Below are 17,206 nucleotides of genomic sequence, written 5' to 3' on the forward strand. Positions count from 1 at the left end.
CAATTTTTCTGTATAGTCATACTCTGTCCAGTGCCTCCCTGGGTGGGTGACAGCATAACACAAGGAAACTACTGATGTTCACAAAATAAGGTGCAGAATCTCCACTGTATTTTTCATGACTTGCACTTGAAATACCACTTTAATTGAATATAAAGTTGCATAGATCGAATATTATACATAATATTGGTTATCTTTCATTTTTGAAACCAAAGTTTCAATTCTTTGTTTGCATTTCAGTTTTAAATGAACACACCATTATTATTATTTTTAAAATCCCTTTCTCTGTCCTACTGCAGGTGTACTCCTCTCATTTTCATTTCCATCTAATTTGATGGACCATTAAAAAAAATCCCATGGGAAAAATGAAAAATTTGAGGAGACAATGAAGGAACTAAACTAGGCATTCTCTCAAACAAATGATGTTATTGATATTCATTACAGAAATAAAGGCTGACATTAGCTGAAGTTTACTCCCAGGAGTCATTCAATAAGGGCTGAATATATTAGTGGAAAATAAAACAGAATTGAAACAGTCATCAACATACAAGAAGACAACTTTGGAATAAAAATAGTTTTATAGTAGTTCAATTTTGTTTCTGAACATGTTATTTGGAAGACTGATGAATTTGGGACTTTGGTGTGTTTTTCCCAAGTATAATATTGTTCAGGTTAAAACATTCAGAATATTTGAATCACATTAATATATTTGGCTCAATATTACTTTAATAAAATAGCATCTTTCTGTTATTTTGACATACCTAAGGAAGTAATTGATACTACAAAAAATATTTGTTGGTTTGATTTAATATTCTACTTAGGCTTATATCATAGGCTTTTGAGACAACGGTTTTGTATTACAGATATTTGCTATTTGAATGTATATAAAATATAAAGGATAGCAAATGCTTTTCTCAAATACTAACATTTTGTGAAAGACTTCTAGTTTTTCATAGACAATGTCACCTCAATTCTAATTTCTTCATGGATCCTCCTCAAAATCATAGTAATCATTAAGGGACAGGGACAGAGATAGTGCCATAAATCATGCATAACAAAGTAATTGAAGAATAGGAACTTACTACTGCCAATATACAAACAGGAAAAGAAACACCCAAGACCATGCCAGCAGAATTGGCTAAAAATGAACTCTGCAAGGAAGAGTCAAGTGGAATAAAAAAGGAAAAAGAGGAGGACATCACCCTTGAGTGCTGAACCCCATATCAAAGAGTTCACCATCAGGAGAATAATACCCACAATGAGTAAAAAAGTACTAAAAACAAGACTGAGCGCTAGTTACTGAAGAAATAATGGAAGGGGATACAAAAAGTGCACAGGATTCCAGATACCCAAATCACAAAGGTCTGTTAAGCAGTTGGTATCAGACTCCTTGTCAGTAATAGTTAACACACAAAAAAGGAAGCAATAACCTGTACCAGGCTCACAGGGCAGCGAAGTGTGAACCAGAGGGGCTTTTTCAATATTGGCTGGCCTTCAAATATCAAGGCTATAGAAAAACCAAGGGAAAGAACTTGCAAACATTTCACCCAAGAAACTTTCCTGAAGAGAATACGCTGTGTCTTAGAAGTTATGCTTAGGGAATCATTGACAAGTTGATGCAAACATTTCACTACACATATAAGATCAAAACAAAATTAAGAAGTATATATACTTTATATACTTGATAAGCTATACCACACCAAACAAAATGGGAGTAGAAGAAAAAAATGCAAAATAAGCTAATTAAGTGCCTTGTTAGTAAATAGATGGGAGTCAAGTGGAACAATTTAGATCAACAAACTGAAAGGAGACTAAGGACATGTAGGAGCACTAAGAAATATAATGATATTAACTAAAATTGCATTGTGGAAAGGAGAGTGTAGGATTCATAAGCTAATTTTATTATTTCTCAAAATAGGGAATCAAAATACAAAATACAGTGTCTGATGAAAAGGGGTAGGGATTAAACTTAGTATATAAGATTTTCTTAGAACCAATCTGTAAATTTCACAAACTGCCTAATTCCACATAAATGACATTCTATGTCTTTATATAAAGATAGCCACTAGAAAACAATGCAAGTGTTACCAAACACCAAAAGAAAAGCAAAAATTGAAACAACAACAAAGTGAAAAACAAAAGAAAACATAATAAAATACTTTGAATATATTTAACTTATACTTGATAAACTAGAATATGTTAGTAGTAAGGAGATAGGCTCAGTGGTAAATTCCTGTAGTCTCAGATGTTTGGGAGGTTGAGGAAAAAGTATGGCTTGAGCCCAGGAGTTAGAGGCCAGTGGCAATACAGTAATACATGGTCTCCAGAAAACAAAAACAAAGTAAAAAAAAGTGAAATAAATATAAGTACTAGGAAAAAAATCAATTTTTCAAAAAATGTAAATACCTAAACAGTTATTATCAGTTAAAGAGAAGTGGCATTATAAGTAATAAAGAAAAACCTAACTTACCATTACATTAAAAAGACAAAACTAAAACAAAGACTGAGGTCTTAAGATACCATCTCACTCCAGTAAGATTAGCAGCCATTATGAAGTCAAACAACAACAAGTGCTGGCGAGGATGTGGGGAAAGGGGTACTCTTGTACATTGCTGGTGGGACTGCAAATTGGTGCGGCCAATTTGGAAAGCAGTATGGAGATTCCTGGGAAAGCTGGGAATGGAACCACCATTTGACCCAGCTATTGCCCTTCTCGGACTATTCCCTGAAGACCTTAAAAGAGCGTACTACAGGGATACTGCCACATCGATGTTCACAGCAGCACAATTCACAATAGCTAGACTATGGAACCAACCCAGATGCCCTTCAATAGATGAATGGATAAAAAAAAATGTGGCATTTATACACAATGAAGTATTATGCAGCACTAAAAAAGGACAAAATCATGGAATTTGCAGGGAAATGGATAGCATTAGAGCAGATTATGCTAAGTAAAGCTAGCCAATCCCTAAAAGACAAATGCCAAATGTCTTCTTTGATATAATGAGAGCAACTAAGAACAGAGCAGGGAGGGAGAGCAAGAGGAAAAGATTAACATTAAACAGAGACATGAGGTGGGAGGGAAAAGGAGAGAAAAGGGAAATTGCATGGAAATGAAAGGAGACCCTCATTGTTATACAAAATTACATATAAGAGGTTGTGAGGGGAAAGGAAAAAAAAACAAGGGAGAGAATTAAATTACAGCAGATGGGATAGAGAGAGAAGATGTGAGGGGAGGGGAGGGGAGGGAAGGGGGGATGGTAGAGGATAGGAAAGGTAGCAGAATACAACAGTTACTAATATGGCATTATGTAAAAATGTGGATGTGTAACCGATGTGATTCTGCAATCTGTATACGGGGTAATAATGGGAGTTCATAACCCACTTGAATCTAAAGTATGAAGTATGAGATGTCAAGAGCTATGTAATGTTTTGAACAACCAATAAAAAAAAAGAAAAAAAAGAAAATACAGAAAAGAAAAGTGGGAAAAAGATCCAAGTGTCATATTTAAGATGCCAAAAAACTGAGATGGAAAATTATTAAACATAAAATATAGCTTTTTTACCAGTAAAGCCCAAATTACAGTAATAATAATAAATTATTTATATGAATATTTATAAAATGTGAACATCAATGAAATAAGTACCATTAGTACTATTAATAAAATTATAGGAAATATGAGGAGAAATAGAAACAATCTAAAAATAGAAGAGTATATTTTAAAGTCCAAGACATATCTGAAAGACAGAATGTAAGTAGGAGTAATAAGACAGCATCATAATAAGGTAGAACTTTAAAATGTAGACAGCAAAGCACATACTTAGATATTCTTTAATAGTATATTCTTTTCATTACACATTCACATTCATGAAAATTGATAAAATAATAAAACACAAAACAAATATTAGAAAATTACAAAATAAGAAATATATGTGCACAACATTTTATGAATCTAACAAAGTAAAACTAGTAGTTATTAACAAAAATAATACTTTGTAAAAATACCTTTTCTACTGGAAAATTAAAAACTATCCACAGTAAAGTACTCTTGAGTTAAAAACTAAGAAATCAAAGGTTCCATATATTTTAGAAAAAAATACTGAAAATATTACATATCTGTATTGATAAGATATAGCTTATATGAATTTGAAAAAGATATATGACCTTAAAATCATATTTAAGAAATTGATTTTTAAAGATAAACCAATAAATGGAAAAGATACAATAAAATAACCCAATAAAAACTGAATTAATAAAGATAAAAGCAAAATTTTGTGAGCTTAAATATTACAGAATTTAAAAAAAATAATAAAAATTTAGTTCTTTGGAAGTAAAGTCACTAATTATTAAAAATCTAAATGGAGAAAATAAAACTAAAAAATGAGAAATTTAAGGAATGAAATAACCAGAACAGAGGAAAGTTTGGAAACATAAGTTTGTTTTGCAAAATTCTATTAAAACAGATTTTACAAATATCAACATTAGCTGAGCGTGGTGGCGCACACCTGTAATCCCAAAGACTCGGGAGGCTGAGACTGGAGTATGGTGAGTTTAAAAGCCAGCCTCAGTAAAAGCAAGGTGCTAAGCAACTCAAGTGAGACCTGATGTCTAAATAAAATACAAAATAGGGCTGGGGATGTGGCTCAGTGTTTGAGTGCCCCTGAGTTCAAATCCTGGTATCCCCCCCAAAAAAAATCAAAATTAAATACATATTTCCAGGGAAAACCAACCCTAGTCAAAAAAAATTGATATTTTGTTTAGATCAGTCTCTAGAAAGATGAACAAATTTGTCAAAGAGCTACTCTACAAATAGATACCAGTAGATGAATTCACAGGGGAACCAACCACATCTAACTTTAAAACTGTGGATTATCTCCTATTTCAATGATTCCACAGCAAAGAAAACAGAGAAATTCCGAACTATTTTTAATGAATTAATCACCTGAGAAAATTGCATATTATATGCAAAAATTACACCTCAATGTTCCTAATGAATATTGATATAGAATTCCAAGTTAATATTAGATGACAGAATATTGCATATTGCAAAACGAGATATATTGTGTTCTTTCAGGGATGTAAGAATGGTTCCATGTTAGTAACTTCATTTATAAAATACCACAGAAAGGAGGAAAGAATGCTGCACCAATTACCAGAGATGCTAAAAGGCACTTGTACAAATTTGAACACCCGTTCTTAATAAATGAAAGTCAATGGAAACTGCCTTAAAATTACAAAGTACATGCAACTCAACCCATATGCCATCATTGGAGTGATTGGGAAACACTGGTGGCATTTACACAAACATCAGGAACAAGGCATAATAATGTTCACAGTTAATTTCTTTTAATGATATATTGGAAGTAATAGCCAGAACATTTAGATAAGAGATGTACCCAAATTGGAAAGAAAAAAAAATCTCTATTTCATATAATAGAATATTTTAAAAACTCATTAGAGTCAATGTGTATGAAACTACAAACTAAAAGAATTTGCTAAGATAGTAAGACATAAATTTAACAAACTGAAAAAAATCAGCAGCTTTCATATATGAAAAAAATTATTAGAAGATATCATGAAAGAGAAGATTTATATTAGCAACACAGGCAGCAGCAACAACAACACAACAATTTAAAGCCCATGAAGCAGATTAATCAAATTAGAAAAAATTTTAAATATACCCTGAATGACATAAAACTCAGACTTAAAAAAGTAAATATATATTTTATATTCTTAGAATAAATGACTTAACATTATAATTACTTAAATACTCAAGTTAATTAATAAAGCCCAGGTGAATCCAATATAAGTATCAAAAGGATTTTGTTCTGAATCTATAAAAGTTATTTATAAAGTTCATATTGAAAATTCATTTAAAATAACCCAAAAACCTAAAAATTAAATTCAATCAATGAGATCAAACACTAATTGTATATGTAAAACAATATAATTCTGAAGATAAATAACCATTAGAAAAAAAAAACAAGTTCAGAGATAGCCCCAAATACATAATGAAGTACATGATAAAAGTGACATCTTAAATTTCTGGTGGAAATTTTAAATAAATGCTGTTAGAACAACTGAGAATCATAGATAAAAATATAAACATGTACTGTACCCCAAAGTAAACTCAAAATGTATTGCACATTTTAAAATATGAAGTCATAGAGTTTCCAATAAAAAGGTAAATTTATTTACTACCTTGGAGTGATGAAGATTTTCTGATTATGACTCAAGAATTCCAAAACAACAAAGGAAAAAGTTGGTAAGTAACCATATCAACACTCACCCCTATTCTCTTTTATTTAACAACAACAACAAACCATTCGAAGTAAAAACCAAATTATTTACTGGGAAAGCTATTGGCAACTTGTTTTAGAACTTGACAAGAAGAGAAAAAAGTAATAGAAAATGTGTATAGGAGATGAAGAGTTGACAAAAGAAATGCTCATGGTGCTTTAATATATGACCCTCACCCATAATAAGGGAAACATAAACTGCAGCTAATGGAGGTCCTTCCCACTTAATAATGACTAAAAAATTCAAGAAGACTGATTCTGCTGTCTGAGCTCTGGGGAATAGGGAAGATATACTGCTGGTAGTACGCAAAATGATTCAAATCATATGTATAGGAATTTGGGAGTATGTGGAAAGATTACATAGCATTGACTCTTTGACTTAGGAATCCTACCTGGGACAATTCTGAAGATACTTTTGTCTTTAAGTGTGTGTGAGTGTATGTATATATACACACACACACACACAATTTAGTAGAAGATTAGTTAAAAGAAATTATTATATATCCAAATCAAATCACTTCTAAAGCAGCTGATAAATTTCCTAAAGCACCAAAAAGTAATATCAAGTTTGACTTTCTTATATAGATCTATATTATTTCAAATGTAAATATATTTTGAGAACTGAATAAAAAATGAAGAATAGATGCAAATTATTACAAGAACATCAAGAGTGTTATGCCTTTTACTTACGGTTTACAGTTTTGACTGGTAATATAGGGTTTACCCTCTCTGGGGAGGCAGCATTTTCCTCATCTGTCACATATTCAAAGTTAATGATGAACATCATAGCGACACCCTCTTGGTTTTTCACTGGAATTACGTGAGTGTTACAAATGAAAGTGGACCCTAAGGAGATGAAAAATAAAGTATTAGATTAAAAAAATGCCTTCATTTTACACTATCAGTAATACTAAATTTGAAATACGATCTTACAGAATTTTCTATCTTAGATAACCACTGAAATTAAAAAAAAATAATTGATTTTCACTTCATATTTTATTGCATATGTATTTACTTTATATATGTAGAAACATACATAGTTTACAGGCTAAATTTGTTAACACAGTTTTGGAAAAGTAGAATTTAAATCCTTTCAGCTTTTATACCATCCCTACAATAGTAAATATAGGGGGGAAAAGGATGTATTATTTAATTTTTTTTAGAAAAAAGCTCTTAATCTTTCCTCATATATTTGCTTTGAACCTGAACTTACATAAGGTGTGACTGTATAAACATGAAAATAATCTATTTTATAAAATCTTGATTTTAAAACCCTAAGCAAATTTTGTGATTTTTTCTTTAATTTCTTGGACATAAACTATTAAAATATAGACTTCGACTTATATATGTTCCAATTATTGTGAAAAATTCACAGTGCCCAAATTATTATGCATTTATTTGATTTTTAATATTAGAAAATAAGAACACATTTCAGTCTATAATACTGTATTCATTTGTTCCCTATTACTATCAACTACCAACACTGATCCTCTAACAGATTTATGGAATACAGTTGAGTAACTGACTTTAAAAATGACCCAACTTCTGACTGACTCCTTGGACTTGACTTCTAGTATTATCTCAAAGCACTTTACACACAACCTTCCTTTTGGAATATCTGAAAGCAGTTTACTCACATCCTCATATGATGGAAATCTCACAAGGCAGAGATTGGTTTGGGTTCTAAAATGTATTTTAAATGCAAATTATTCAGGAAGGGTTCTTGATCTCTCACAAAATAGTATTTTGACTTCTTTCTCTTTTTTTATAGCTTAGCTGAGACTTCATGAATCTTGAAGAGAGTGGTATTTCAATGTACAGGCAAAAAACAGGTTGAGAGTCAGGCTGGTCTGGCATTGACCTTAACAGGGAATTTGAGAAAGTGACTAGGACACCTGAAGGCTGGGAACAGGAGCACTGGCATGTGACAGAAAGATGCAGTTGAAGCCCCAACATCTGCAAGGGCCAGTGGGTGCTAGTAATCCAAATGATGGATTATCAAATCAGGTATGAGATAACTCTTTCCTTTCTTCCGACCCCTGCATCATGGCCCCTCCTGTTGCCTGAGCTAAGATCAAAAGCTTTTTTCTGATACTACTCTAGATTGAGGACATCACAAGGAATATTTTTTGGGGGTGGGAGATCCAATTATTATTTGTGAAACTGTTTCAGTGGGCAAATGTATTTTAATTTCCAATTAATTTATTTATGAATACACTTTTAGAACACAGACTCTTTGTAAGTTAGAGATGTCTATGTGCTAGATATAATTTAGATTTCCACATATGGATAGTCTCCCAAATTTGAAATGGAAAAGACCTTATTTATAACAGAATTCATATATTTTATATGAAGGTGGCTTTAATTTTACAAGTGTTGGAAAATATGCTTTAAGAATGATATGCAGCACCTTCTGTCTTCAGCTATATCTTCAATTCATTTAATAAAATAGTTAGCTAGAGCACTTGTCATAGTTTCCATGGCAACACACAGGCCGACTTTAGTAAACAGAAAATAAGCAATTTAAGACTGTTCCATTAGAACTAAATATAGAAGTGCTTCAGGCCAGGCATCACAATACATATTGGTTAAACAGGGAGTCTGAAGAGCTGTGAGAAATAGCCATTATGTACTTTCCTAATGAACCAAAATACATATTGTTTTTACTACTTAAAATGACATTTCCTAGATCATTTAGAATATCATTACGAATTCACAGATTTGATACTTAACAGTTTCAAATCTTCCAACATTTGGGGTACACTGCTAATTGCAAAACAAAATATAAAATATGGATTTCTGAGAAATCCATAAGTATAGGATTTAAGGACAGAAAGCCAATAGGTCTGCAATAGAATATAGAGTTATTTTGTTTTGTGTAATAAATGGAAAACCATGTTTTTAAATACAAATGCTTTCAAATTTGCTGTCTAGTATTGAAAATCATAAAATTATATTGTTTCAGAAAAACAATTCAGCTCTATGCATTGGCTGCACTGCCAATGCATAGATTTGCTGTCTACTATCATTGTTTCCTAAATGTTTCTAATAAACAATGTATCTCCTTTACAGTTGACTGAAGACTCAGTTTACATACTATTCACTTTTAGTTTGAAATTTAATATCTCAATCCATCTTGCATAGCCTTCTGGAAAGAAGACAATGAATGGAGATACATGGGACTTTGAAGAAGAGGAGAATAGAATACATTTTATGGAGCAAAACTAGTTTAGCTTCCCAACTTCCACAACCTCCAACTTCAGTAAATATACACTTTTTTAAAGTGACATTTCCCTAAGAAGTCATCGCTCATACTCCTAAACATTTTTTCCTGGGTGAAATATTGGGGACAAAAGCAATGGAAACATAATCCAGCAAGCACCAATCTATCACTGGAGAAAAAAATAGAAATAATCAATAATGTTTAAACCAGTGAACTAAAAAAAAAAAAAAAACTAGAGAAAAAAAGTCTAGAGCTTGTTAAAATTTAACTTATATCCAAATGAAATCAATAGTGTTTGCTAAGAAACAGCATATTCATACTATTGAAAGCAATATACAGATTCAGTGTAATCCCATCAAGATACCAATGACATTATTCACAGAATTAGAAAAAAAAACATTTCTTAAATTTGTTTGAAAGAATAAGAAACTCAGAATAGCCAAAGCAATACTAAGCAAAAAAAAAAAAAAAAAAAAAAAAATTGAAGCAGGAGACATCACAATACCTGATCTGAAATTATACTACAGAGCTGTATGAACAAAACAGCATGGAATTGGCACCACAGTGCACATGAAGACCAATGGGACAGAATAGAAGACAGAAAGAAATCCACATATCTACAGTTGTGTAATATTTGACAAAGGTGCCAAGAACATATATTGGAGAAAAGACAGCCTTTAAACAAATGGTGCTAGGAAATCTCGATAACTCTGCAGAAAACTTAAGTTGAAATGGATCAAAGACTTAGGGATTAGATGAGAAACTTTACAACTACAATAAGAAAACATAGGGTCAACACTTCATCACTTAGGTGCTGGCACCAACTTCTTTAAAAAGAAGACACTCAAAGCACAAGAGGTAAAATCAAGAATAAATAAGTGGAATGCCATCAAATGAAAAAGCTTCTGCACAGCAAAGGAAATTATTGGGAGCTTAAAAAGAAAACCTATAGATTGGGAGAAAATCTTGGCCAGCTACTCCTCTGATAAAGGATTAATATTCAGAACTCAAAAATATACAAAGAATATACAAGAATATACAAAGAACACCAAAAAAAAAAAAAAAAAAAAAAAACAAAAACAAAAAGCAACCAAACAATTCAATCATAAATGGCCAAAAGAATTAAACAGAAACTTCTCAAAAGAAGAAACACAAATGGCCACCAAATATATGAAAAAAATATTCAACATCATCTCTAGCAGTCTGGGAAATCAAAACTATATTAAGATTTCATCTCACTCCAGTCAGAATTGTAATGACCAAGAATGCAAATAATAATAAATGCGGGCAAGGTTGTGGGGAAAAATATATACTTGTACATTGTTGGTGGGGTTATAGACTAGAACAACCACTCTGGAAAGAAGAATATAGATACATTAAAAAATCTAGGGATGAAACCACCATATAACGCCACTATCTCACTGGTTGGTATTTTCCCAAAACATCTAAAATCAGTATATTAGAGCAATACAGCCACATCAATGTTTATAGTATCACAATTCTAAGTATCTAAACTATGGAATAAGATGCCCATCAATAGATGAATAGATTAAGAAAGTGTGGTCTACATATACAATGTAGTTCTACTCAGCCATAAAAAAGAATTAAATTATGGCATTTGCTGGTAAACAGATGGAGAATATCATGCTCAGCGAAATTAGCCAAACTCAGAAACTCAATGGTCAAATTTTTTTCTCTCATGTGCAGAAGCTAGAGTAATGTAAAAGAAAGTGGGAGGGAAGAATAAGGTAACATAAAGAACCAATAAAACATAAATTAATAGACAAGTGAAAGGAAATGTAGTAAAGGAAGGAGATGGCAAAGGGGAGGAACTACCAGAGGGAAAAGGGGGGACTATGAACTAAAATCAATTTCTATGCAGGTACAAGTTTGTCAGGATGAACTCTCAACTTATATGTGTAATGATAAAACTAATTTAGAGAAAGAAGCATATTTGCAAGAACATTATCCATTATCCATTATTGTAAAGGTGTATATGCAATTATACTGTATAATACTGTATTAGTATTAGTTAGACTCAGGTTCATTTCCAAATTTTGTGTCCTGAATAAAAACACAAATGCCCTGGGCCATTTATGAGAAATAGCTCTCATTTTTACTAAAATTTATAAATTTCAAAAAAGTTCAAATATTGCTATTGAGCCAGCAAACTGGGGGTTATCTGAATAATTATGAAAATTGTATCTTCATTAATAAAAAGCATTTAAAAATACACCAAGCTGCATTTTAAAATAAAAAGCCAGGACTCCTTTTGAGCTGCTTTGAAGGTATGTTATTCTATTGTGGTGTGTGTTCACAGGGCATTCTGTGTTCAGCAGAGAAGCCACCATGACTGGAGTCACCTGGTGGTCATGGAGTCACATGGTAGGGTGGAGAGAGCATGTAAGTCAAAAATAAATCAGGGAGCCACACAATGCAGGTGAAGTTATATATCTGGAACTTTGCTCTAAAAAGGCAGACACTGGAGAGTTTTATGCAAAGGTTGGCATCATTTGACTTAAAACTATCACTCATGTTTGGGCAAAGAAGAGCTTATACCCGAGGCCAGGCTGAAAGCAAGAAAGGCACTTAGAAAAAGAATGCAACAGGATTGGCAAGCTGTCTAGTGACTTTGGACTAGGTGATGAGGAGGGGTCTGTTTAAGATGCATTGAAGGTAGCAGTGATAGAAATCACTGATAGATTGAATGGGATGTGACAGGATGAGAGAGATCATAGTGGATGTCAAATTTGGTGTTTAAAGAACTAGAAGAATAGAGATACCATGTTTTTACGTGTGGAAGAGTATGGCGAGAGGTAGATTTGAAGATTATATATATTCATAGGTTTTGAGTGTGTTAACTTTGAGATATATAAATGGAGATGTCTAGAAGGCAGGGTATGTAAGAACAGTTCAGTTCAGTGCAATTCAGTTCAGTTCAGTTCAGTTCAGAGAGTAGTCTAAGCCAAGGATGTGAATTTGGTAGTCATTGGAGAATGGATTAGATTTGAAGACTGGATGAGTTTGCTTAGGGAATAAGTACAGATAGAGAAGTTTGGGGACGTGACCACAGAGATACTGCAGGATTCAATGGGAGAAAAATAAGAACCTAAAAGAATTGGAGGGGAGCTGACGGTGAGAGGCAGAAAAATCAAGACTGTGGTGTACCAGGGGCGAAGAGAAGGAAGTAATTCAAAAGGAGGGTATGATAAACTGAATAAATTTTGCAGAAAGTCACAATGAGAACCAAGAAAAGATCATGGAATCCCAGGTAACATCCCCAAGAGATATTTTGGCAGAAGAGGAGCTATGAAACTACTTGGAATGAATTCAAGGGTGAATGAAAATATAGGAAATAGACATAATTATACAAAAATTCTTTTGAAGTGTTTAAATAGATGAACTGAAAGATGGAATGGTAGCTGAAAAAAGATGCCAAAGTTAGGAGATCTTGTTTTGCTAGGTTAGAGATTTTTCAGCATATTTATATTCATACATAAAATATATTTATTCCAAATTTTGTTTGCATAAATTCTCAGTATTAGTAAGGCTCAAGAAAAATCTAATTCCAACCAAGACATAATAATTTTCTTATATTTCTCTGCTTTTAGAAAAATGCACCTCATGTCTATGTTAACTGACTTTTCCATGCACATAATATCTGTATGTAGCTTATTGCTTAAGGGTACAAGCTCTCCAATACTCTTCCTAAAATGAGTCCTGGTTCCAATCTTTACCTACTGAGTAAAACTCTAGCTATTTACTAAATGTCAAAGACTCTCAGTTTACTCATCTGTATATTGGGGATAATCTCTATTTCATAGAATTGTTCTAGGATCAAGTGAGTTAATATTGTGTAGTAGAGTATCAAGGGATTCTCTTTTTTCACTGATATAATATGCTATTACAATATATTTTAGGGAACACAAGTGAGAATGACCTCCTTTCACCCCACACATGCAAATTTATGAATGAAATCTACAGAATCATTACATCAAGAATTTGAAAAAGACAGGCAGTGGAAAGAAGAGTGGTTGAGGGGAGTGAGGAAGAGAATTCTTCAGAGAAGACCAACAATTGCTGTGTTTCCCTCCTTACCTTAGTAGCTTTCACCTTCCAAGTTCAGGCCTAAAATGGAAGGATTGTTAAAGACCTACCCAAGACTTATGAAATGTGCTTCCTGCAGGTGGGGCGCTAAGCACAGGTATTTACAAGACGTTTTGAATGAACACCTGGTATGTTGTGGGCAAGGGACCTCAACCCTGAAGATGTAGAGAAATGCAGGCTGGCTGCCTTCTTCATCAGCAGAGCCAAGGAGATTATGACTGGGATAGGACCATGCCAGTATCACCAGAAGAGCTTGGTTGCTCTGCTTGATCCATGTTTCAGACCAAGAGCTATCATGGGATCGGAGTCCAAGGGACTCCAGAGTAAGATTAAGTTGGTAAAACACCAGATGACAGGGGCAAAATAAAGGAATTAGAAACGAATTGTGGAGAGAGAGCATGGGGGAAAGGGGACCTGAAAGGAAGAAGGGACTCAGCAGGGCTCCTAATAAGTCTCCCCAAGAGCCTAGGAGAGATAATGTAGCTCTGGTCATCTTCTAGACCTCAGAGAGGGCCCACAGAGATGGCCAGCTCCATAACCTTTCTTCTTTCTCAGTTTTTATTTTTATTTTTTATTTACAGGGGAGCAATTAGCAACCAGATCATGGAGAGTTGAGGAAGTGTAGATTGTTGAGGCTCATTGCCCACAGCAGACTGACCTGAAGTAGGTTGGAAGTTGTACCTTTATTACTGAGACTGTTTTTACAACAGAAAGTGATCAGAAATATTTATTACCTGGCAGTGATCCAACAAAAGGAAAGTCTTCCATATCATCCTCTAAACACAATAGTCAATTACCCGCAGTGAGCAAAGTTCATGGGATGGTGAAATAAGAAATAAAGCTGCATTTTGATCACAGTGGAAGTGTCACACTGTTCAGCAGAACTTATACCCAGGTAAAACTTTTAGAAAAAAGTATTTGGCATGGAGTGAAACTTGATGATATGAGCTATTATTTTTTGCCTATTGTTGAAGGGTCTCCAGAGGGCAAGGTAACTCTTGATGCTCTGTGTGTAGTTTCCTCCAACCCTTTACCATTCTTAAAACCACAGAGCACAAGAGCATGGGGTTTAGTTATCTTTTGGGGCACCAAGTAGAGATTATTCCTTTCTGAGCTGATCAGTTCAGTGAATGCTTGGCAGTTTTTATTCCTTTCTTTTTAGTAGACTGGGGAGGCCCTTTAAAGATTAAAAATATCATTAGAGACCTGCCCTAGGGAAAAAAAAAATCACAAAAATTGCAACCTCAGAATAAAAAGGCCTCATCCAAGAGGCAACAATGCTTATCTCAAATAGAAAGTCCTGTTAGAAAAGCAAAGGCACCATTTCACTTCCTAGAAGGAGAAAGTCACTTAGCCATGAATGACTTATGGTGAAGCCAGGCAGAGGCACAGGTGAGAAATTAGCAAAATCTGCCCTTGTCATTTATGTATCTATCATTTATTTTTATTTATTTATCTCAGCATCTCTTTAGTCTTCTACTTCTCCATGTAGGACTCCAAGGTGAAATATTATAGACTGTATTCTATCAAAAAAGTAGGGCCATGGAAAATGTTTTTCATAGGAGAATTTCTTAAGAGGAGCAGTGAAAAATGAGTCAACATAATGTGTAACTCTAATGCAGCCTCCAAGAGAAGAACTATTTTGGTTATGTAGCTAAGTTCTTCCAGACATCCCTCAGTCCAAAGTCTACAAATGAAATGTCCTAATATCAATGTTGCCATTGAGCAAGCTGAGACCTGAAGAACAGGAGAGATCCCATGGTGAAGACCAGGAACAGAACTAGAAGAAAAATCTGACTGGAGAGTTTACTTGACATTTTATTTATATATATATATCAGTACTTTTCTTTTCACACTCCTTATATGGAAAGCAGACTAAGAAGAGACTTCTCTCTCTTTTAGAATCCATTTCTAGAATTCATCACAATGTTTTTCAAATATTACAGCAATGAAAGTATTCCATTTTACAGTATATTTATAACTAGCCTATAAATTCTGCAAAGACAACACATCATCGATCTATGCAAATAGTCCTCAGCACATAAGAGGAGCTCAATAAATATTTGCTAAGCTAATGACTCCCTCTAATTCTCCCTGACAGTAAGATGGTTTATAGAAAGTGGTTCACATGTGGTATTTCAGTCAGATATGTATTGCTGTGATCAAAAGACCTGATAAGAACAATGTACAGGGGGAAAAGTTTATTTTGGCTCATGTTTTCATAGATTCAGTCCATGGTTGGCTGACTTCATAGCTAGAGGCTAGGAATCAGAAAGAGCTCAGGTCACCAAGGACAAAATATAAACCCTAATGCCATGCCTCCCAGTGACCTACTTCCTCCAGCTACACTCTACCTGCCTCTAGTTTCCACCCAGTTAATCCGTATCAGTGGCTTAATCCACTGGTTATGTTATATAGCTCTCATAATCTAATCATTTCACTTCTGAAAATTCTTGCATTGCCAAACACATGAGTTTTTGGGAGACACCTCATATCTAAACTATAACCCAAGGGAAACTTCAACCTGGCCAGAACAGTATGTGTGACTGTGATGGGTAATAACCTATAGTCTACAAAAAGTTGCACTTTGGAGTTAGAGGCAAAAGTTCTAAACATGACAACTTCTCTGTGTTTTGACTTCTTTCTCTGTGGACTCAGGACAATAGTATCTATCTTTAAATTGTAGAGCAATAAATGAGAGGCTGCCTCCAGAGTGCAGTATGTAGCTCAGAGTGAATCTGCAGTATAATAAAGGCCATGAGAATGGAACATCGTAATAGAATTCCTGGAAGTATAAAAATGGAAGATGCCCATAGAGTGATTGTGCAAAGAGTCCAGGAAACACTGTACTTAATATTTTTAAATTAAAAAGCTAAGGAGGAATATATTTAGAGAACACTGGTAAAATTCAAACTAATTTCACTTGCAAAACTGAGTAAGCAGAACCTCCTATGTGCCAGGTACTATTGTAGCACCAGGGGTTCATCAGAGATGAACTGGTCTTGGATCCTTGCCATCCTGTGATTTACAATATTGTGGAGATGGGAGATACAAAATAAGTCAAAAAATACAAATGTCATGCTAAGCAAAGTAAGCCAGTCCCCCAAAAAACAAAGGCCAAATGCTCTCTCTGATAAGTGGATACTGATCCATAATTGGGGAGTGGTCATGGGAAAAATGGAGAAACTTTGATTGGACAAAGGGAGGGAAGGTAGAGAGGGTGCATGGGGGCAGAAAAGATGGTGAAATGAGATGGACATCATTACCCTAGGTACATGTATGACTGCATATATGGTGCTATGCTACATGATGTACAACCAGAGAATTGAAAAGTTGTGTTGCGATTATGTACAATGAGTCAAAATTCATTCTGCTGTCAAAAATTCCTAATTAAAATAAATAAATGAAACAATACATAGTAGATTAAATATTGATAGTATTATAGAAAGTCATTGAGAAAACAAAGAGGATAATGAGCACCCAGAGTAGGAGAAAGTTTGTAACTTTTAATAGAATGGGAAAGGACTGGTTGAGGAGATCACATTTTGGTAAAGAATTGAGAAAAACAAGGAGTGAGTC

The 17,206-nt window shown here is 33.8% G+C and overlaps 1 protein-coding gene across 5 annotated transcripts in view; it reads right to left on the bottom strand.

The window, feature by feature from the left end:
• Positions 1-17,206, bottom strand: part of Kcnh7 (potassium voltage-gated channel subfamily H member 7) — a 466,241-nt gene that overhangs the window by 147,496 nt on the left and 301,539 nt on the right. For all 5 annotated transcript variants that reach the window (XM_058584964.1, XM_058584962.1, XM_058584961.1 and 2 more), the window contains exon 3: positions 6,988-7,143. In XM_058584964.1, the coding sequence (XP_058440947.1) occupies positions 6,988-7,143 (156 nt within the window). The remainder of the gene's footprint in view (positions 1-6,987; positions 7,144-17,206) is intronic.

This window comes from Marmota monax, unplaced genomic scaffold, assembly GCF_021218885.2.
Source record: "Marmota monax isolate L192 unplaced genomic scaffold, Marmota_monax_Labrador192_F-V1.1 WCK01_AAM20220418_F8-fsc00129, whole genome shotgun sequence".
Lineage (NCBI taxonomy): Eukaryota > Metazoa > Chordata > Mammalia > Rodentia > Sciuridae > Marmota > Marmota monax.